The 23,550-nt window shown below is 33.3% G+C and overlaps 2 protein-coding genes and 2 long non-coding RNA genes across 5 annotated transcripts; 1 reads left to right on the forward strand and 3 right to left on the reverse strand.

Moving 5' to 3' along the window:
- Window positions 1–4,142: 4,142 nt before the first annotated feature.
- Window positions 4,143–5,846, reverse strand: LOC131599747 (uncharacterized). The gene is made up of 2 exons (XR_009282899.1): window positions 5,720–5,846; window positions 4,143–4,416 (listed from the first exon to the last, which is right to left on the reverse strand). It is a non-coding gene; the product is annotated as an uncharacterized LOC131599747 (long non-coding RNA).
- Window positions 5,847–9,590: 3,744 nt separating this feature from the next.
- Window positions 9,591–11,296, reverse strand: LOC131599748 (uncharacterized). The gene is made up of 2 exons (XR_009282900.1): window positions 11,168–11,296; window positions 9,591–9,864 (listed from the first exon to the last, which is right to left on the reverse strand). It is a non-coding gene; the product is annotated as an uncharacterized LOC131599748 (long non-coding RNA).
- A 2,801-nt stretch (window positions 11,297–14,097) lies between these two features.
- On the reverse strand, window positions 14,098–16,452 carry LOC131599749 (uncharacterized). Of its 2 annotated transcripts, XM_058872017.1 has the most exons (3): window positions 16,321–16,452; window positions 15,406–15,724; window positions 14,101–15,302 (listed from the first exon to the last, which is right to left on the reverse strand). In XM_058872017.1, the coding sequence occupies exons 1-3, from the start codon at window positions 16,423–16,425 to the stop codon at window positions 14,455–14,457; spliced, it is 1,272 nt and encodes a 423-aa protein (XP_058728000.1). In that variant the 5' UTR covers window positions 16,426–16,452; the 3' UTR covers window positions 14,101–14,454. The 2 variants fall into 2 exon arrangements, with proteins under 2 accessions (XP_058727999.1, XP_058728000.1); XM_058872016.1 differs by having other exon boundaries at window positions 14,098–15,302; window positions 15,406–16,393.
- A 6,000-nt stretch (window positions 16,453–22,452) lies between these two features.
- LOC131599750 (cell wall / vacuolar inhibitor of fructosidase 1-like) lies at window positions 22,453–23,330 on the forward strand. Its single transcript, XM_058872018.1, has one exon. It carries the CDS (start codon window positions 22,507–22,509, stop codon window positions 23,077–23,079), a length of 573 nt encoding a protein of 190 aa, XP_058728001.1. The 5' UTR covers window positions 22,453–22,506; the 3' UTR covers window positions 23,080–23,330.
- The last annotated feature ends 220 nt before the right edge of the window (window positions 23,331–23,550 follow it).

The raw sequence follows: 23,550 nt of genomic DNA on the forward strand, positions 1-23,550 counted from the left end.
GAAGAGGATGTTGTGGTTGATCTTGAAATGAAATGGGAAAGAAATGAGTCAACTCAAGTTGAGGAATGCTTAAAACAAGAACTGAATCTCCTAAAAAGATGGTAATGATGATATACACTATAATATGATTTAAATATTTTGTTTTTATATTTCAAACAATCAGCTAAACTAATATTAATTATAAGAATAAGAATAATAAAAAATTTATCAAGTTAAGTGGTGTATCTTTCCTATTTTATGAAATTGTAGAAATAAAATAAAATAAAATGTATCTGTAATTTGCTTTTATTTAAAAACCGTTTAGAACCGGTTTAGAACTGGATTGGAACTATTTTCTATTTTGAAACTGGTTTTTATCAAAAGTGGTTTGGTTTTGAAATCAGAACTATTAAAATGGATTGGATCTTATGGTTTGGGTACCATGCACACCCCTAGTGGGATATTGGAATACAAATATATACAAATCCATATTTGAAAATAGTTAACAAACAGAACTACATCAATCTTTACCAAACTATAATCTTTAACAAAAAAATTAAAATTGGAACACTATTCTCCAACAGTACTGTGGCTAAAGCAGTTTTCATCTCTAAAACATTTTGTAGTGTGTCTAACGGAGAAGGTAAATTTTATTGGTCTCTAAAATTTAGAATGAACACAACCGGTTTACCGCATTTCAAGTTTAACTACAATTTTAATCTTATACCAATAATACCGTGTTAGTAAGTACTTAGACAAAATAATTATAAATGTTGAAGAAAACTAATTTATCAAGCGCATAATTGGTTAATTCAGGCACATATGTAACTGGTTACCGTTAATGTCACTAGCTACTTGTAATTGGTAACAAGTCCGCAGCAAGGCCAGCCCAACACCTGAAGCGAATTTTAAAATGAATCCCTCAAAATATATGAGAATGAAGGAGAGATAATAAAAGGTTCATACATAATTTCTACCATTTTATTTTAAAATTTAATGGTTCAGATTTATTTTCACATTCTTATATAAAGAATGCATTTTCATATAATATGCTATATATATATATATATATATATATATATATATATATATATATATATATATATATATATATATATATATATATATATATATATATATATATATATATATATATATATATATATATATATATATATATATATATATATATTTTAAAGTTTATTATAATAATTAGTTTTATTTAATATTTTTTTTAATTTATAGTAGATTCATTTTACCAATCTTGATTGAAAAACTAGTTGAACTTACATAAAATTTTACTTATTTTAGATTTAACTATTAATTTCTTTTGATTTGGACTATTGTTGGCTACCTATTCTCACTTTACTGATATAAGATTAAATTGTCCTAACTTGGGATCAAGTAAAACTTGCCTATATATGTATCATGCATCGATTATTTTTTCTCGGCAATCGTTACTTTTATTTATTTTTAAGCTTTTTTTTTTTAACAAATTTTCTCACCACTATGTACCTACGCAAGTTACAAAGTACTAACTAAAGTGCATTGCAATTTGTTAAAAACAGGAGTGGCAATTAAAGTACTAATTAATGAGTATAAAATTTTTATTAAGTATTTTTATATTCATGATCGTTAATGTCAAGATTTGACAATGTAGTGGTTGCAATTGAAGAGTTCAAGGATCTTTCAATTATGAAAAAGCAAGAGTTGAAAAGTTTTCTTAAGGCTCGTGATTATATAATGGAGGAAAGGAATGCTGACAAGGCAAGGGCTTATATTACTTTGCATACTCGTTTCATTGGAAAAGACAATAAGGTGAAGGGAGAGTGGTCCATGAATAGAGGTAGAGGAACCTATCAGAACAATGGTGGAAGAGACTCCCAAGATTCCAACATTTCAAAAGGGTGAAAGCAGTTACAACAAAGGTGGTGGATCAAGCAATTGCAAAGGTGACAACAATAGAGGAACAAGGGGAAGAAAGAAAGATGATAAGAGTAATGTTCAATGCTATAATTGTTAAAAGTTTGGACATTTTGCTCGTGGATGTAACAACAAGAATGATTCACAAGAAGCTAGAGCAAACTTTGCAAAATAAAAGGATGATTAGAGCACATTGTTGATGGTGATCACTAACAGAAAACATCACAGGGAAAGGCAATTGTAACTAGTTACAACATAGTGTAACCAGTTACCATCAATTGAAAATGTGATGGTGATTACGCGATAAGATGCAAAATGCAACGATCAAAGGTACTTTGACTTAGGATGTTCAACTCACTTGACAGAAAGGAAGAATTGGTTTGTAAACATCAATCAAGCGATGAAGAACAAGGTGAAATTCGTGGATGGTAGCACACTAGTAGTGGAGGGAACTAGAAATGTATCAACATGTGTTGTATATTCTTGGAATCAAGTGTAATCAAGTGCAAACGGGAGTTTGGTCCTAAAGGCCCATATGACTTAGAACAGAACATTCAAGCGTAAATTAAAATTAATGAAGCATAGGTGTCTTGCAACTACATCTAGTAGATAGGAAAGGATATAGCACTATAGGCTTGTACATTTGAATTCCAGATGTCTCAATGTTATAAAGAAAAATAACATGGTTATAGGGCCGCCATTGATCAATATGTCAACTGAAGTATGAGAAGAGTGTGTAGGTGTTTACGGTGATTTCCGGTAAACAACCGCTAGTCCTCCAAACTATGAATATATTTTGGTTACTTGCCGGATCGACTAGATTGATCCTAGGACATGTGTCGAAAAGTTGTATTTTATGAAGATTTGGTTCATACTCTCTTGGTTTTTAATTCTTTTATAGTGTGGTAGTATAAATCTATAAACAACTACGAAACAAAACTAAGTAAAGATGCAACGAAACATAAATTGGTTAGACAATAAACATAAATAAACTTCGACGAGAATGTAAAGGAAATTTAAATTACGAATATGGAAAGACTTGACAAGAAAGTAAAGGAAATTAAAGACACTTCGATCTTAAATAGAAAGATAAACATATGTAAGGTGTTGGTGTTACACGTACATTTCTCAGCGAAAAACTTTTTCTCTAACGCTTGGTACTTGAGTGATTTGTGAGTAATTTGTACAAAATGAACACCCTGGATCCAGCTACTAAGACCCTTATTTATACTAATTCGACCCTAACGGTCCTACACTAACGAAACGCCACGTTGCCCGTATGCATGCGCTTCGAATCCCTGGGCTCCACCTGTCTTCCTTGATTCAAGTGGAACTTTTCGAATTTCAAATCTTCCCGCTCGAACCCTATTCGATTCGTGACAACGTGTCTTTCGTGAGAATGTATTAAAATACCTTAAGTCTCAACAAACTTTGTATTTCTAAGACTACTCAAGGCTTCGAAGATTACCTATCTCGATTCAACTTCGATTTTAGGAATCTTCATCATATATAACATTCTCAAGAATAGCCATTCAAAGCCATTATTTCTCCGAGACTTGCATCTTCGAAGAATATATACATTATTCAAAATCTCCAACTAACAGTAGGCCATGCAGCATATAGGAAGCTTTAGAAAAGATGCAGGATGAAAAATCAAGTGTCATCTAGAGGTGGTGTCTTCAGATGTTTGTGGGTCGATACAAGTGCACTCAATTGAAAGAAATAGGTACTTTGTCACTTTCATTGATGATTATAATATAAAATTATGTACTTACTTGCTCAAAAGAAAAGTTGAGGTGCTTGAAGTGTTCAACAAGTTCAACTCCATGATAGAAAGACAGAGTGATCACAAAATTAAAACTCTAAAAATATATGGTAGAGGTGAATATGTCTCAAATGATTTTGAGAAATTTTGTGATCAAGAGGGGATTGTACATGAGGTAGTTCCACCATATACGCCTCAACAAAAAATGGAGTCGTTGAGAGGAAGAATCGATCAATTATGAACATGTTAAAAGGCATGTTGAAAGGGAAGTACTAGAAAAAAGAATTATTGGGAGAAGCATTGTTTGTATCTACATATTTATTGAATAGGTGTCCAACAAAGAAGCTGAAAAAAATATTACACTTGAAGAATCATGGCCCGGACTCAAACTGTAACACCCTTCTAAACCCCCGCGGAAATTAATAAAAATTAGAGTAAATACACAGCAAGGATGCTACAATTAATAAAAGAAATAGAATACCAAGTCGTTTGTCATGCTTTATTAGGAATAATCCAAAAATATCAAAATACATGTTCAACACAGCGGAAACTCATTCAACAATGTTATAAAACATTTCCGATAAAATCAACGGTACATTATACAATAATGGCAAAATAGTGTATCACAAGTAAACTCTAAGACTATCGTCCCCCAGTGTTACAAGATCAGAGCATGACCGACACGACCCAACATAACCGGATAAACTCTACGAGTCATCCTCACCGATTGCTTAGGCCGCTACTTCAATCTGAAATCATTAAAGTAAGGGTGAGACTACATCATAATTAAATAGCATTATAAATCATCAGATATAGAATTTCATAAGCAATTATCCACTCTACTTAGCATATTCAGATTAATCAATTCATACTAATCACAAGCACAAGTCAATAGTATGCAACAATAACACGACACAATCATAACACCGGATTTCATCCTGACATGTCACAATTTATACAAAGACCATGCAGACTCTTATGCATGTGGTACCATACATGGGATACACCCATCCAACTGATCTTTTTCATCACCGAGATACAGTTTAACCAGCACAAATTCCACACAATGGGAATTATGCCCACCATTTTGATCCACTTTCATCACCGGGATCCATCACCAAAAATGTATGCGAATGAATGCAACATATAACATGCTTATAACATCACCAATCCGATGTATCACATCGTCTCATTATCATCACCAATTCATCACCAAATAAGCATGCATTAGTTTTAGCATTCATACAAATATATTACACGCACACATATAAAACATCACCCAATAAATAATATAAACACGATACAAAACTCGGAACTTACGTCCATATCACCTATTCATCATATATAATTCACACCACATATAACGTCAAATCACAGTTATATCATTACAACATCACCACATTGTCACATTAGCCAAATCATGCACACAATGTACAAAACACGCCATGAACGAAATAAATCAAGATTTTCAAAATAAAATCAAGTCATTGTTGTTTTCTTTACTTTATATTATAGAGTATTTAATTTAAGAAACAACGTCCAAAACGGCGTCAAAAACGGACTTACGGTTTGAAAATTAGAGCTGTTTGAAGTTAGAATAGTTTTCAAAACGCGCTGCTGGAAATTTGTACTGGAACCCGGTTCGTCCCTCATGGGAACCGGTTCCTAGACCCAAAAATGCTATTTTTAACGTTCTAACACAGTGGAACCCGGTTCCTCCCACATGGGAACCGGTTCCCACGAAACCAGTAGCTGAAAAACATGATTTTTAAGGCTTTTATGCATCCCAAACACATACCAACTTATGCCATTACGAAATTGATCATCAATAACATCAAAATACTCCAAATACATGATTCTAATGCACAAACAACATACCACAACACTATGTAACAATATTACATCATCAATTGCAGTCAATTCATCAAATCATACATGTCAGTGTTGAAATTTCACAAAACCTAACATCACAAATAGAGATTCTAATCCCTTAATTCGATCCTATCATCATCAAAATCATAATACTACATAATTAGAGTAATCACCCCTTACCTTGATGGAGATTCTTGAATTGATCCTTGAACTTTGGGGTTTTCCTCCTTCCTTTGCTCTTCTCACTTCTACGATCAAAGTTTTTTCTCCCAACTCTGCTTTTCACGTTCCTTTTTCCTTTCTCCCAATTCCTCATTATTTTATAAAATAACTTTTAATTAGAATAGGGCCTTTACTAATATAACACCCCCCTCATTCCTTAACACCACACGTGGCCCAACATCATAAACCATTCTTTTCCAATTAACTTCCACAAACTACCAATAATTCTAATTATTAATTAAATTTCCAATATTTCTCAATGTTCCTCACACCATCAATTATACCAATTAGATAATTTTCCTACTTAAATTAAATAATTAGAAATAATTTTCGGGGTGTTACAACTCTCCCCCACTAAAAGAGTTTTCGTCCTTGAAAACATACCTCAAGTGAAAAGTTCCGGATAAGAGTCCTTCATCTGACTCTCCCGTTCTCAGTTAACACTTTCTTAGTCGAACCTCAAAATTCATATGACATAACCAACATAAGCATGCCTCATGCATTCAATCTCAGCTCTTACGTCGCATTTGACCATCCCAAGGTGTACCACTCGCCATATCTCCCAAGGTTAACGACAATGGGGCGTCAAGGTGCGACTCATACAATACGCCCAATAACTGAGTAATATAATTACAAAACCATGGTATGACCACACCCGATCAACATTGTAGTAAAGAATTCCATCTATCGAACGTACCAACCTTAGACACACTTTTCCATCTGAGCGATGAAATAACACTTACACTTTTCACCAACTGCTTCCTTCAAGAGTTCGACAATAACATTCCTATACCATTGAATTTCAACTACCTGACTCCTCTCAAGTTATACCAGCAATTATCCAACATGTTACATTCTGCTTTTGCTGCTCTATTTGATTACTCATTACAATCGTCATTACCAATTAGATTTCTCAGTTTTATCCAATTCCAACTCTCTTTACTCATTCGTTCCAGAATCCTTCTTTATCATACATGATACTAATCTACCATTTAGCAACACTTACTCGCACTCAAAAACAAAGTACTGATTTACTCCCTCTATTTAAACATTCTAACCATCAGAACGAGTACACACAAGTAATTATAATCACACTCATCATCCTTAATATACCATTGCTTACAAAATAGCTCAAACTGAGTCCCGCTCTTCTCTAAGAATTAAATCAACTTCGTCCTTCCTAGAGTATAATTCCCATTATATCTGGAAATCTACAATAACACCTTACAACAGTACAAAATTATTATAGCATCATATAGTATCAACTCATCGCCTTAACTTCGCTGAATACATACTCGTTAACTAAGTACATCCACAATAACATACTCATCATTCTCGGCAATTATTCAAAAGAGTTCTAATTCTCTAGCACGACCTCCTTGCATCCACTAGATTCTAAATCTATCATATAGATCAATACATATCCTCTATGTAGGCTCCTGACATATTAATTCCTCACTGCCCACGAGTAATACTCATAACATTACTCCACATCACACTTTCGTTGTGCGATTCTGATTACCCGTCTTAAATCATCATCCAATATATTGCACTCTTTCGTATTCACTTCTTCATAAGTTCACACAACATGGTGAGTGATTATTCTCACGGCTTAGTATCCATCATATCCTAAACCATTAAGGTAACAAACAAGCTCATCCTATCTATATGATCCCGTCTACTATCAACAAGAGATTAAGGGTGATCAAGTCCTCAATTCGTCAATAGATAGCCGACAACCACATTTAAGCATAAACCGTCGTTACTACATAATAGTGTCCTTTCCGAGTTTGCACCCAAACTCATTAACATCGCCATAGTCTAATAATTCACTTTCAGTCTTTACAACTCGCACACTTCCCTCTCATTGGATCTTGTCAGTGAGATACCAACATCCAAACATTTTACACAATGCTTCATAGTCACTTAGCATCACACACCTGTTAAGTACTTCCAACTTCATAATCACTAATATACTCGTACCTTTCTATTTATCTCGTTCTGAATCAAAATCCTCATCTAGCAAAAGATCGCGATAACATTCATAACTCGTGGTTTCACTCTAAATCCCATGACATCTTTTGCGTCCAAGTATCATTCCACTTGGAATCTCAACAATTCTTCCTCACATCAATAGGTGTAAGAAATCCTCTACAATTCTTCTCCTATACATGTCGTTGCTTTGGCATCATAAATACGACTTCAACCGTACTAAAACTTATTTCACCCTTTCTACTAATTCACTCCTCACTAAAATCCATCGGCACTCAAATCATCTTTATTACCGAACATCTCATCAACTTATTCCTCAACAACATATTCTACTCCATTTTGTTTCAAACAATCTCGGTAGTAGGCATTCCTATTCAACAAGTTTCACGCTTCCTTAACCGACTTCAGAATATCTCCTCATAGGATCAAAAGTTATGGGTTTTTAAAGTAAAAACAATTTTCCAAAAACTCACAGTAGAACCCGGTTCCTCCCACACAGGAACCGGTTCCTGGCTGCTTCCCATAACTCGTCTCTGATTTTTACTATGGGGAACCGGGTTGTCTCTATCTGGGAACCGGTTCCCAGCAACCCAAAATTCCCACGCCTCTTCTTTTATAATGGGAACACATTTCAAACAATTTTTAAATATCAAATAACAATATATCTCGTGGTTATTAAGTCAGCTTCGCAATGCCCCAAACGGCACTTAAATCAGACACTCGGATCTCAAGATATGAATTTTCCAATCGTTGTCCGAAATTGCAACACTGACGCCATGCAGCAACACTTTAAATGATATTTCCAAAACTCCTCAAATGGTACATTGAATTCCTAAAATTGCTTCTCAACAAACCTTTTAATCATTCCTTCAATCCGTTCAATTCTGACACTGATATCCCGTGCAGTACCAACAAACAAGTTTAGTTCTAAGAGCACGCGTAACCACAACTTCACCTCTTTCCAACATCATCCTGTCACAATTAAATATGTTACAGCTTCTGCAACCATTTTTATAACCAAGTTCATCTATTTAGCTTTCCGACGCTTCAAACGGAACTCAAATCGGATGTCCAGAACTCCAGTTATGAATTTTCGAAGTTCTGCAGCTATTCCGCAATTTTCCTGCGTTTTGCTTACGAAAATCCCACTCCAAAACTCATTCTCTTCAACTCGATCACATTCCAAACAGCTCCTTATCATATCTCTTCACTTCCAAACATTATTATAACTTGAGCAACACATCCCATTGCCGAAGTGCGATTTCTGAAACATTACGACAACAATCCTCTTTGCAACTTGCAACTGAACCTCTTCCGAAACGCAAGACTACTCAACTGACAACTATGCAGCCCCTCAGCAGAGCTGATACATTGCAACTTCCTAATTTCCTCTCCTACAAATATTCATCAATTACCTCTAATCATCTTCCTTCAAGACGTTCCAACTTAACTACCAGTCAAGTCCTAATTTCAAGTCACCTTCGATTCGGAAAACAACAACTCCAACAACGCTTGCACGATTGCCAACAACAGCCTACTGAATCAATCGTCTTACAACTGAAACATAACCGAGAAGCCAAGCTTCTCCCCCACTTGTTTCAAACCAACTTCCGCAACAAACAACCAAGTACCGACAGTGATTCACTCACATGTCGCGTACCAAGGGATAATATGCCGACAGTATTCAACTGTCGTGCAACTCAACAGACTCTACAATTGGCCGGACGGACCGACCTGCTCTGATACCACTATTGTAACACCCTTCTAAACCCCCGCGGAAATTAATAAAAATCAGAGTAAATACACAACAAGGATGCTACAATTAATAAAAGAAATAGAATACCAAGTCGTTTGTCATGCTTTATTAGGAATAATCCAAAAATATCAAAATACATGTTCAACACAGCGGAAACTCATTCAACAATGTTATAAAACATTTCCGATAAAATCAACGGTACATTATACAATAATGGCAAAATAGTGTATCACAAGTAAACTCTAAGACTATCGTCCCCCAGTGTTACAAGATCAGAGCATGACCGACACGACCCAACATAACCGGATAAACTCTACGAGTCATCCTCACCGATTGCTTAGGCCGCTACTTCAATCTGAAATCATTAAAGTAAGGGTGAGACTACATCATAATTAAATAGCATTATAAATCATCAGATATAGAATTTCATAAGCAATTATCCACTCTACTTAGCATATTCAGATTAATCAATTCATACTAATCACAAGCACAAGTCAATAGTATGCAACAATAACACGACACAATCATAACACCGGATTTCATCCTGACATGTCACAATTTATACAAAGACCATGCAGACTCTTATGCATGTGATACCATACATGGGATACACCCATCCAACTGATCTTTTTCATCACCGAGATACAGTTTAACCAGCACAAATTCCACACAATGGGAATTATGCCCACCATTTTGATCCACTTTCATCACCGGGATCCATCACCAAAAATGTATGCGAATGAATGCAACATATAACATGCTTATAACATCACCAATCCGATGTATCACATCGTCTCATTATCATCACCAATTCATCACCAAATAAGCATGCATTAGTTTTAGCATTCATACAAATATATTACACGCACACATATAAAACATCACCCAATAAATAATATAAACAAGATACAAAACTCGGAACTTACGTCCATATCACCTATTCATCATATATAATTCACACCACATATAACGTCAAATCACAGTTATATCATTACAACATCACCACATTGTCACATTAGCCAAATCATGCACACAATGTACAAAACACGCCATGAACGAAATAAATCAAGATTTTCAAAATAAAATCAAGTTATTGTTGTTTTCTTTACTTTATATTATAGAGTATTTAATTTAAGAAACAACGTCCAAAACGGCGTCAAAAACGGACTTACGGTTTGAAAATTAGAGCTGTTTGAAGTTAGAATAGTTTTCAAAACGCGCTGCTGGAAATTTGTACTGGAACCCGGTTCGTCCCTCATGGGAACCGGTTCCTAGACCCAAAAATGCTATTTTTAACGTTCTAACACAGTGGAACCCGGTTCCTCCCACATGGGAACCGGTTCCCACGAACCTAGTAGCTGAAAAACATGATTTTTAAGGCTTTTATGCATCCCAAACACATACCAACTTATGCCATTACGAAATTGATCATCAATAACATCAAAATACTCCAAATACATGATTCTAATGCACAAACAACATACCACAATACTATGTAACAATATTACATCATCAATTGCAGTCAATTCATCAAATCATACATGTCAGTGTTGAAATTTCACAAAACCTAACATCACAAATAGAGATTCTAATCCCTTAATTCGATCCTATCATCATCAAAATCATAATACTACATAATTAGAGTAATCACCCCTTACCTTGATGGAGATTCTTGAATTGATCCTTGAACTTTGGGGTTTTCCTCCTTCCTTTGCTCTTCTCACTTCTACGATCAAAGTCTTTTCTCCCAACTCTGCTTTTCACGTTCCTTTTTCCTTTCTCCCAATTCCTCATTATTTTATAAAATAACTTTTAATTAGAATAGGGCCTTTACTAATATAACACCCCCCTCATTCCTTAACACCACACGTGGCCCAACATCATAAACCATTCTTTTCCAATTAACTTCCACAAACTACCAATAATTCTAATTATTAATTAAATTTTCAATATTTCTCAATGTTCCTCACACCATCAATTATACCAATTAGATAATTTTCCTACTTAAATTAAATAATTAGAAATAATTTTCGGGGTGTTACACAAACCAAGTATGAGTCACTTGAGGCTATTTTGTTCAGTGGCAAATAGACGTGTTTTGGATTAGCTTATAACGAAATCTATGTCCAACACGTCAAAAATTTATTGTTGACCTTTCTCAACGTAAAGTCTCCAGCGCCAATGAAGTTCATCATCTTATCATTTTTCCCTTCTCACCAAGAACAACTTAGGTACGAAATCGACGCCACTCACGAAGAGCTCTGGTTTATCTCTTATCCCACGGGGCCCTCGTGGGTGACTTGCAAGTTCTAAGGAGATATGTGTATGCCGTTGGACCCTTTTATGCCTCAGGAAATGCCTTAATGTCTTATGATTACTTTTATTGGGACTTGTAACGCCCTAGTTATCATTATTTCCCTTACTACTTGGCTTTTTGGCCTAACATCTAAGAGGCCTTTGGCATTTCCAAAGGCTTACTTAAATAGCCATTTTCTTTTTTTGTATAATCCCTAAACTTTTTCAAAAACGTGTCTGACCCTCTTCTTCTTCATACGCTTACAAGCTTCGAAATCCCTTGTCTTCAAGGCTTTCTCTTTCCATTCTTTATCTAGGTATGGTGATCGTTTTCCTTTCCTTTTGTTCTTCACCTAAGAGATTTCAATGGTTCAGATTCACAAGTGTGATGAGAGGGGGTTATCTCTCCTAAAAACATAATTGAGAGACATGCATTGCAGCAACAACATATGGCAGTATCTAGACGTGCTACCATAAAAGTAGATTATTGTGGATAGAGGTATATTATGTTGTATTTGATAGCGCTTTTGTTAATTGACACTGACTCAGTGTCTTCTTCCTCGGGTTAGATCGATATTACCATGGAGCTTCCCGCCAACTCTTTTAGTGACAAGATTCTGAGTTACGACTCAGTTTGTCTCAATAATCTCTGACTGAAAAACTTTCGGGATCAACTAGAGTTGACCAACATCGATGATGCGGCCATTATTTTAGAGTTGTATCCCGGGAGAGATAGTTTTATGCGGCGAGCGCCCGGAGTATCCAACGAATACTTCTACTTCTATCTTGGAATAATCAAAGATTTGGGCGTGGGTATCCCATTCACCATCTTCCAATCAGAACTTTTGAGAACTTTAAATATCGATTCTTCTCAACTTCATCCTTACATTTGAATTTTTTCCCGGACGTTGGAAAGGATATCTAGGCCATGGATTTTTGCCCGAGTATTAGAGGTGATTTATGCAAGCGATAAGAAAGGATATTTAGGCCATGAACTTATAATGTAACTTTTAACACGGAAATATATTAGGCTAAATAGAACTAGAGAAAAATCATAATACAAGGGTAGTTTGAAAATGCTAAGGATACCTTAAAAAAAAAAAATAATGTATGTACAATACGACAATTAAATATAAGGTTTAATATGTTTTTGGTCCTTATAAATTACTAAATACGACAATTAAATATGTTTTTGCTCCCATGAATTACTAAATTTTGCTTTTGCTCCCTATAAAAAATGTGACATATTTTGGTCCATACAAAATTATGATGCACGTAGTTTTAGTCTTTGATGTTAAACCAATATGTATTTTTGAATGATTATTTTACATACATGTTTAGAACGTTTAAAAAGTTCCTTGAAAAAAAAACTCAAAATTTGATTTCTAAGTCGAGATTTTCATTACTTTTATCATTATTTTTTAAAATTTAAAAACTCATTTTTAATTCTTCTCATTTTTAAAAAAAATTAAAATTTGATAAATAATATTTATAATATTCTAAACATGTATGAAAAAAATTATTCAAAAATGTAAAAGTTAAAAGGGTAATTAAAGAACTTTTAAAATTTTAAAAAAAAACAGAAACTAAAACTACATGCATAAAAAATTTATAAGGATCAAAATATGTCGTATTTTTAATAGAGACTAAAAATAAAATTTAAAATATTTATAAATACCAAAATATATATATATATATATATATATATATATATATATATATATATATATATATATATATATATATATATATATATATATATATATATATATATATATATATATATATATATATATACACACAAAAAATAAGTAAAATGTAAAAATGAGTAAAATGTAAAATGTATGGCTCAAAACTTTCGAAGTTAGATTTCAAAAAAATTAGAAAATACAAGATTGTTACTAATAGACTTTCAATGTTTGCCCCAAATATCATCTTAAAAGTTTCAAAGATGACTTCTACAATGGAAGAATATCTTTGAATATGTTAGTGTCACCTCAAAAGCCATCCGTATAAATGGAAAAAGAGGTATTTTGGTAGAAACATGGTCATGAAAATTGACATTATAAAATCATTTGATAATTTAGACTTTATCTTCCTTTTCAAAGTTCTTAGATCTTTTGATTTTTATCATAAATTCTACTAATGGACTCCCATTCTCCTCCATTATGCAAAATTGTCATACGTATTGTTTAATGGGAAATCTAATAGTTTCTTTAATTGCTAAGTTACATTTCATGAGGTAGAAATGTCATTCTTTTTTGCGTATAAGATTTGATAATATTTTGCAAGACTACTCAAAGAAATGCTAGGAGTACTCAAACATTGCTTTACTCATTAGTACTCAAATTCTGGTTTACTCTAACTATTGACATAAACAACATGAAATATTAGTTACCCGGCCACAGCCTCATCCTTAATATGGTATAGATAGATGACAAAACAGTATAGTGATAAACACTACCATATACAGACTAGTTACAAAAAATAGTGTGTTTGTGGAGCAAATCTTAAGTAAGGTTAGGAGAGTTACTAGTTACTGTCTAATGTCTATAACAAAGTAGACGTGTTTTTTTTTTCACAAAACATACTGAGGTGACTTCAACATCTTTGTTCATCACTTGCAGACCCCTTCAAACTCGGAATCCTTCTACAAACCATCATCATCATCAACTACGATTTCACCATCCCTTACCTGACCCCAAAGACGCATGCCATCTAATTTTCCTTCATCAACAGAGCACAAGAAGGCGGCTTGAGACTTAGCACAATTGAAACCTTCCAAATACTGATGGGCTGCCTGAGCCATCGCCTGCTGAACCTTATTTTTCTCATCGCGCAGATTCACCCGAGTTAATTTCAACAGATTGCGCTCTTTCGTCAAAGCAGATTCCAAGTCAATTTTCTCCTTCTTCCATTTCTCTTGCTTTTCGTTCAAGTCAACCAATTCTTTTTTCAGCTTGTCTTGAGCTTTATGAGCAACTTCCAGTTTCCCTTTCAAATCTTCAATCTCTTTAATCCTCTTATCCTCTTCATTCTCTTTTGTCAGCTTATCCAAGCCCTCTGAGATCATAACTTGCTCCACCTCTTTCATAAGAGTTAAAGCGCGTAGCTGGTATACCTTAGCTGCTTCAACCATCTCCTCCTTCCTCAGATTAGAAAAACAATGTCTGTCAATCTCTGATGAAGAGCCAAGTGCATCATCCCACATGGCCTCAAGGTTCTGAATTGGAAGGGTCGGTGCCGGACCAACCGAAGGTAGCTTGGCGGAAGGAACATTCCCTGCACTGGCAAGGAGGACAGGTGACTTGATGACATGAACGGGCTCGTTTAGGACCTCAAATAGTCTTTTTCGCTTTTTTTCCTTAAGCTGGCTTACCGAAGGTGAGGCCATGGTACGATTGGGAGCTGAAGTATCAGCAATCGCATCTGTAGAAGGTTTTAAGTGGACGAATTTCTCCAAGTCCTTTTTCTTGAACTTGTATGTCGTCATCTCGGCTGCAAAACAATAAAATAAAAACATCAAAGTCATAGATACATTACATCCATATAAACAAAGATAACATAGCTAGCAAAACAAGACCCATCGAATGCAACTTACAAAAGTGAGCCATCAAAGCATCACGATTTTCATTTAGCGCTATCAATTTAGCACAATGAAACACAGGTAAACCCGTCAACAGTTGAATTTCATCCCGCTCAACCTCGTCCAACCGGTCAATCTCAAAGGTAATGAAGGGAACAGGATCAGCTGTCCAACGAAGAGGAAACCGAGAATCTCCCTCTTCATTCAACAAAAACGAAGCCGAACGAACTTTAAAAAACATGTTCTTCCATCTCTTATAGGAATTACAAAAACCATCCAACAACCGTCTCCCTGACCGGCCATTCGCAGATATCCATCCCACTTTTCCCGAAACCTTGACTTGGAAGAAATACAGAAACTTATTAGCACTAGGTTCAACACCAACACAAGAACATAGAATCTCGAAAGCTCTAACGAAACCCCATGTATTAGGATGAAGTTGCGAAGGAGCAACATTCAGGGTAGCCAAAACGTCACATTGAAATTTCGAAAAAGGAAGTGAAACCAACAACTTCTCAAACAAAAACTCATACATATAAATGAAATGTGGTTCATTTTCATCGGTGTGCTGCCAACACACACGTTCTTCTTCGGAGCACGGAAGACATGCAAGTTCATGCGTCAGCTGAATCTTTTGTTGTAGACGGAGGATAGATTCATCGGAGGTAAAGATTGAGTGGTGCTTCAGAACTTGAGGACACACCCATGATTCATAGTTTAGAATGTCAAAAGATGAACATGTATCGTCACTGTTATTAGGGTTTTTTGGGATATTAGGAAGTTGTGTTAGAGAAGGGGATGAACAAGTTACAAGAGATGAATACGAAATGGGTTTTACTAAACTAGGTTTTGGTTTTAGAATGTTTTTCATGTTTGCAAAGAAAGAAAGTTAATAATGACAAAGAAAATGGAGAGAAGATAGAGAAATACCTGATACGGGAGACATGAAAGGGAGAGGGAAGAAAGCAAGGAACTCAAATGAATTCTTCCAAAGACCAAAATGTATACACCAAAAATGCTTACACCGCTTACCATTAAATTAATTTGTGCCTGAGAAGTAAGAACTCGTGCTAAAGAATGCAAAAAAGAAAATATCTTATTTAAAGATTACTAGCTCCGTTCCTTTTTATAAGAGAAAATTCACTTTTTAGATTCATTGAATAATCAATGTATCTAGTCTATAAAGAGACCAAATACATTAGTTATTCAATGAATCTAAAAAATGACTTGTCTCTTATAAAAAGGAACGGAGGTAGTATATTATAATTAAAGAAAATGTTAACTAGTGTCTTTTGACACTATTTAAGTGATTAAAATTAGGGGTGTTCGCGGTGCGGTTTGGACAGTTTTGACGAAAAAAATCAACCGAATCGCAAGAGAAAAAATCGTGCGGTTTGGTTTGGTTCGGTTGTCTTTTAAAAAAAATCTGAACCAAGCCAAACCAAATTAATGCGGTTTGGTTCGGTTCGGTTGGTTCGGTTTCTTACAAATATTTTATTGAGTCATACATACACATATATATGAGAACATAATTTTGTATTTAGAAATTCATACACTATCATATAACAACAAAACTCGTCATATTTTGACAACAATTTTCCATTTAATATGTAAAAATTAAATTAGACAAAAGTGAAATATTAAACATAAAATAATAGCATAAAAGAATGTAAAAGTTATTATAATGAAACAAAAAAAGTAGAAGAGACGAGAAATTAGTGAAGGTGAAAAAGAAAAAAAAATGTTAAGAGATTATAGAAAAAGATGTGCGATAAAAACGAAACTGAAATACAGAACATTTATATAAAAATGAGAAGGTGAAAAAGAAAGAATATAAGAGAGTAGAGATTATAGGAGAAGATGTATGTGGCAAAGAATGTACAATAATGTTATTAGAGATTTGAGAAGATCGGGACTGAAATTATATGTGTAAGGATGAGAAAATTGTTCGTAATCATAAGGTTAAGATATAATAGGTTTAAGTTTGGGTTGGATATGAGTTAAGTAAACTTTAGGTTGTAACATAATGCGGTTTGATTCGGTTTACAAAATACAAGCTGCAAACCAAATCGAACCGTGCGGTTTTGTTAAAAGATGACCCAAACTAATCCGAACCAAATGCGGTTTTATGCGGTTTCAGTTTGGTTTGGTTTGGTTTGCGGTTTTTTATTGGGTTGGTTTGGTTTTGAACACCCCTAATTAAAATAGTAAGTATTTTTAAAAATACGTGTATTTAATATATTGAAAATGTATTAGAAATTGAAATCTTGACTTTTGTAAATAATATTTTTTTTTTATTTAGTATGTTTAAGGAATGTCCTGACAGTTGTAACATGAACCTTTTGATTTATCTTTCTTGTTTTCATCTTCCGTTGAGGATGTAAATTGTACAAGATGCTACTCAACTATAATCATATACATCTTGATAGAAATCAGAAGAAGTAAGGAGTTGTTGCTCGTGACTTGCTCAATAAAGAAGATAAAAAGAAGAACATTACAAGATGTTATCCAACATATAATCATATTTGTAGAATAATGTAATAAACACAAGAGTTGTTGCTTAGATTGTGTTTTAGTTCTAAGATTCTTCATGTAAATTGTTTTAACATAAGAGTTGTTGCTCAGAATTATGTTTAAAAATATGTGCTTAATTAGTTGTGTAATCTACTTAAGATAAGCAATCATGTAAACACAGATCTTATCAACTGTATGTTGATGGTACCTTGAGAGATCGAGTGAAGTTCAGAAGCTCAAGAAGACAATGACAGTGAGTCTTTGTGGAAGTTCTCTTAGAAGACCGAGTGAAGGTCAGAACTCTAAAGGGGTAAATGAACGTTATATCCGTTGAGATCATTGAACGTATCATTTCTTAGGGGTTAGTCACTTGCGGTTGCTTGTGCATTGTTGTTAGTCACCTGCAGTTGCTTGTGCATGGTTGTTAGTCACCTACAGCTGCTTGTGCATTGTATTGTGAGTCACTGGCGGTTGTCCGTGCAATTGTAATCAGTTTTGTTATAGTGAATTGAGACCTTGAGTTCAAGTCAAAATCACCTCGAAATGGTGGACTGGACTAGCTTGAGAATTTTTCAAGTGAACTAGGATATATCGTGTGTTCTTTGCTTCTGTTTATTATTTTCTGATCATCGTTTAGTCAGAAGCTATAATAAGACTTAAGTTCCAAAGAAAGATGAATGCTTCTGAGAAACGCTAAGACTATGATAAATAAGAATTGAAAGCTTCTGATAAACAAAAGCTTCTTAAGCTTCCGCATAAGAACGCAAAGAAAAGAAAAATTATTGAAAACCCAATTCAAATCCCCTTTTTTTATATTTTTCTCCACCTTCACACAGAATGAGACATATTATATAGGTATCATTAATTTAAAATTATTTCAATCAGTTAATAATTACTAGAAAATTATATTATTAATAATTTTGTTGTAATATCAATTATTAGAAAATTTTAATTTAGAATCTTGATATTATAATTTTTATCTGATTATAATTTATATAAAATAATAACAAAATGTACCTGAATTCATAATACCGATTCTTCTTGTGTTCTTGACTTAAACTATTTCCTCCTCTCGTTGATGCTTGAAACTGAAGCCTCGGTGGTACTTATTTCTAATACTATAAGATTGTTGGAATAATTTAAATCAAATTGATCGATGCTAGAATCGTGAATGTATCGCTTTCTTTATAATATTTCAAGCACTTTCAAATTGTCTTGGAGTTTGTATTCATGAATACCCAGGATAATTCAGTATATATTCGAGTTCTCCCATGATCGATGAAAACTTGAATATAGGGAAGATGAAATATGAAATTTTGTGTGAAAAGGATAAGTTTTTCTAATGTATTTTTCTGAATCCGAAATGCTCAATTTATAGGTCAAAGTGGTGTTGTTTCACAAGGTTGCGACCCTTGATGAAACGCACACTTTCAGCAACACTTTTACCAAATGTCGTACTATTTCACCTGCATAAACACTTTAACCAAATTGTGCACTGTTTCTCCTACAACAACACTTTTACCAAATGGTACATTGTTTCACCAACAACAACAATTCAAAAGCATTGCCTATTTCTGAATTCAAAATATAAATTGGATACTACAACACTTCAAAAGTGTTGCGTATTTCTAATTTCAAAAAACAATCTTCACTTGCATATTTTCTTGTCATTTTAGAACACACCCATTGTGATTAATTATTACTCCCTCCGTTCCTTTTTAAGTGTCGTTTTAGAAGAATTTTTTTGTTCCTATTTAAGTGTCGTTTTATAATTTAATGTTATAATTTGTCATTTATACCCTTATTTTTTCAATAACTCCACCTCAAATTTTTCAATTAGTTATTGGAAAAAGAGAGTGTATGATTGAATTTATTTGGAAAGAGAAAAATAAATAAGGGTATAATAGGAAAAGCAACTCTAATAATCAACTATCTTGGTTGAAGAGCTTTTTGCTAAAACGACACTTAAAAAGGAACGGAGGGAGTACTAATTACAATAATTCTCCACTTTTCTAATAACCACATGATCAATTCCAGAAAAAGGAAAACAAAGAATTTTAATACAGTTAAGTATCTTCTGATTTGAACTTAACCTTAGTAAGAACAACACAAAGTCTAATGAAAATGTTAGGTAGCAATGCTTTGAATTGTTATCCCTTGTGATTAAATTGATGTTACCTTACACACATCTTTAATGGTTCTTTGCCTACATCTCTCACCTAACACTATTTATGACCATTTGTTTTTCTCGTTTCGTCAATTTTTCGTGAGGAAAACTCCAATTCTCACTTTGAGATGACACCATCTCAAAATTCAAATAAGTGAAGTTCATATTGTATCTATCTTGAGATACATATCTCAACATTGAACTTCATTAATAGTTTGGAAACTCAACCCTCAATATGTAATAGTCAACATTATTAAATAATGTCGCATAAACATTAAATCAATGTATAAGTCTTATATGCCTAGACTTTTCATTGTACACTTTGCTTAATTCTCCAACTAAAGTGGCTTGACTATCATAGTGTATGAACACCGTTGAAACATTATCTTCAGCTAATGGAGCTTTCAATAGAAGGTCCCTCAACCATTCAACTTCTTGATCAGCGAAAGCAAGAGCCACAAACTATGATTCCATGGTCTAAATAGTAATGCATGTTTTTTACATTCTATTCCAAGATATTGCCCCTGCGACTAATGTAAATATCCACTCATTTGTAAATTTATGATCTCCAACACTCGATATCCAACTCCCATTGATATATCCTTCTAATATGGTAAGAAACATACCATAATTAGGTCAAAAATTTAGTTTTCAAAAGACAATTGAAAATCCTTGGGATGGCCTCTCAATGTTCACCATTTGGATTGCTAGTAAATCTACTCATTTTACTAACTACAACTGCAATGTCAAATCTAGTACATTGCCTTAAGTACTTTAGACAACCAATTGTACTTGCACATTTCAATTTAGCGACACTCTTCCATCATTGTTTTGAATTTTTACACTAAGATCAAATGGAGTACTTACTTCCTTGAAATGTAAGTTTTTAAACTTATCAAGTACTTTATCAACATAGTGTGTTTGACTTAGTTCATAATCCCCGCCATTTTTCTTTACTTTGATCCAAAATATTGTCAACTATTTCAAGATTTTTTATCTTGAATGTGGAACCTAGAAACCTCTTTGTTTATAAGATTCCATTCATCTTGTTGCTAATGATCAACATGTAATCAACATATATACAAAGAAATCTAACAATGTTCTCACACAACTTTGTGTACAAACACTTGTCACAAGAGTTGGATGAAAAAGATTTTAGAATAATTATGCATAATTAAAGAAGGTTTTTAGATGAAGTGAGAGATGAAATTATTAGAAATTTAAAGTAGTATAGCATAAATTGCCATGATCACTTTAGTTATGCTTACTTGTCTCAAATATTCAATTGAATTTCTATGCTAAACCTTCTTGATCAACTTTATCATTAATGTGCATGACACTTTTGATCTTTTTCTTCTATGATAATATTTGTCTTCATCAAAATTGAACTAGATATAAGATATATTCTTCATAAGATTCTCTTTTTGATGATGACAAACTCATTGAATTCGTGTTTGGATAATTATTAGAAACTCTCCTCCTAAGTTGTTTATCTCCCTCTTAATTTGTGAATCTTGCAATGACAAAGTGTAACTTTTGATGTCATTTAAGTGTTTTTTTAATCCATACAAGGATTTGACAAACTTGCACACCTTTTGCTAATTACCAGAAAGTACATAACCTTCTAGTTATTTAAATCTCCTCATTGAGACATATATTTAGAAATGTTGTTTTGACATCCATTTGATGAAATATAAGGTAATGCAAATAAGCTAATGAAAATGATACTCTAATTGTCGTCGTCCTTGCTAATAATATATATGTGTCAAAATAATCAACATTGTCATTTTGTCTAAATCCTTGGCTAATAATCTAGAGTTTTAGGTATTTAGTATACCATCTTTATGATTCTTCCTTCTAAACACCCACTTACATCCAATGGATCTTGATTACTTAGGTAGATCAACAAGTTCTCAAGTATGTTAACTCTATACACACAAAATTTCATAGGGTCAAGGTCGATCTTGTTTGGCTTGTCTAGTTTACCAGAGACATCCACAATGTTAGTAAATCTACAAATGCCTACATAATAAGTTTTTCTTTTTTTCATAGTCCGCATCACAAAAATAGAGAACAGATACACATTAGTGATTTCAGATGAAAAATCCAAAACCACTCATTATAAATAAATAAATAAGTTTAAAATATATATAATTACCAAAAAAAACTCAATACTACTTTATAATTTTTTAAGGATACTTTTATAAATTGAAATAAGAGAGAGTTAAAATTTAGAAATTGCCCAAATAAAGCACACCTTTTGAGAGGACAAGCGACCATAAAGCAAAACGTTAAAATATATATCCTAAATTGATACAAATTTTAACCATTAATTTATTTCATTGCCTCAATAAATCCATTATATAATCCAATCCAATTATCCTCTTTCTTCAATCAATTAAGTTGTTGCAACAAAAAAAAACACATAAAACAAAATGAAGGTTTCAAGTTTTTCAACCATGATAATTCTCTTAACCATTTTCTCCATATTTTTCACACAACCAATCCAATGTCATTCACCAATGCCAGATTTGATCGAAGACGTATGCCAAAAAACACCTCATTATCACCTTTGTCTCGTAACATTAAAATCAAATCTATATGCACATCATCTAAAATCACATGAAGATATTTCTGGATTTGTTCGGATAATACTCCAAGTTGTCGCGGCACGAGCACCGGTTGTATTAGAACAAATTCAAGACATTTACAAGCAAACCGATCACACGCAATTGAAAATTGCTTTGGATAATTGCATAACAACTTATTCTAAAATAACAAAAGAGATTATTCCACAAGCTCTACAATGTAATGAGAAAAGTGATAATGTTGGTGTGAAAGAAAAAGTTACTATGGCAGAAAGTTTGGCTGAGTCTTGTGAGCAAAAATGCAAAGGGACTACTAGCTCTGGTGTTTCTCCACTTGGGGATAGTAGTGAATTTGTGCAGAATATGTGTTCAATTGCTGCGTCCATTGCTAGCATGCCTCAATCAAAGAAATCAACTTAAAATTGAATTAGAAACCCAGGCATACAATCGTAAATATCAGGATTCGAAGTCTGATAATAATATTTAACCTAACAATATCATTTATGTCAGATGAGTTAGGATTTACTGAGTTTATTTTATTTATGAGTATATAATGTATTGATTGATATGTATGCCTTTTATAGCCCTTGAATTTTTGTTTAATTATGTTGTTTTTTTCAACAATTTGTACATGATGAAAAAAGGAGTACAAAGCTACAAGCTTGTTTTTATTTTTTATTTAGTGTTGTATTTTTGTATTAACTTAGTATTCTAGTTAGACAAATTGTAAACAAAATTTATATAATACTAGATTATCACGTGGAGTTATAGCTACACAAGCAAATAGTGTTTTTTTTTTTAATTTAAAATTTTGATATTTTTAAAATTTATTTTAGTAGGTACTTATTAACTAATCATTTAATGTTATATTATTTTTATGTTAACTAGCAT

The sequence above is a fragment of the Vicia villosa genome, linkage group LG4, assembly GCF_029867415.1.
Source record: "Vicia villosa cultivar HV-30 ecotype Madison, WI linkage group LG4, Vvil1.0, whole genome shotgun sequence".
In the NCBI taxonomy this organism is placed as follows: Eukaryota; Viridiplantae; Streptophyta; class Magnoliopsida; order Fabales; family Fabaceae; genus Vicia; species Vicia villosa.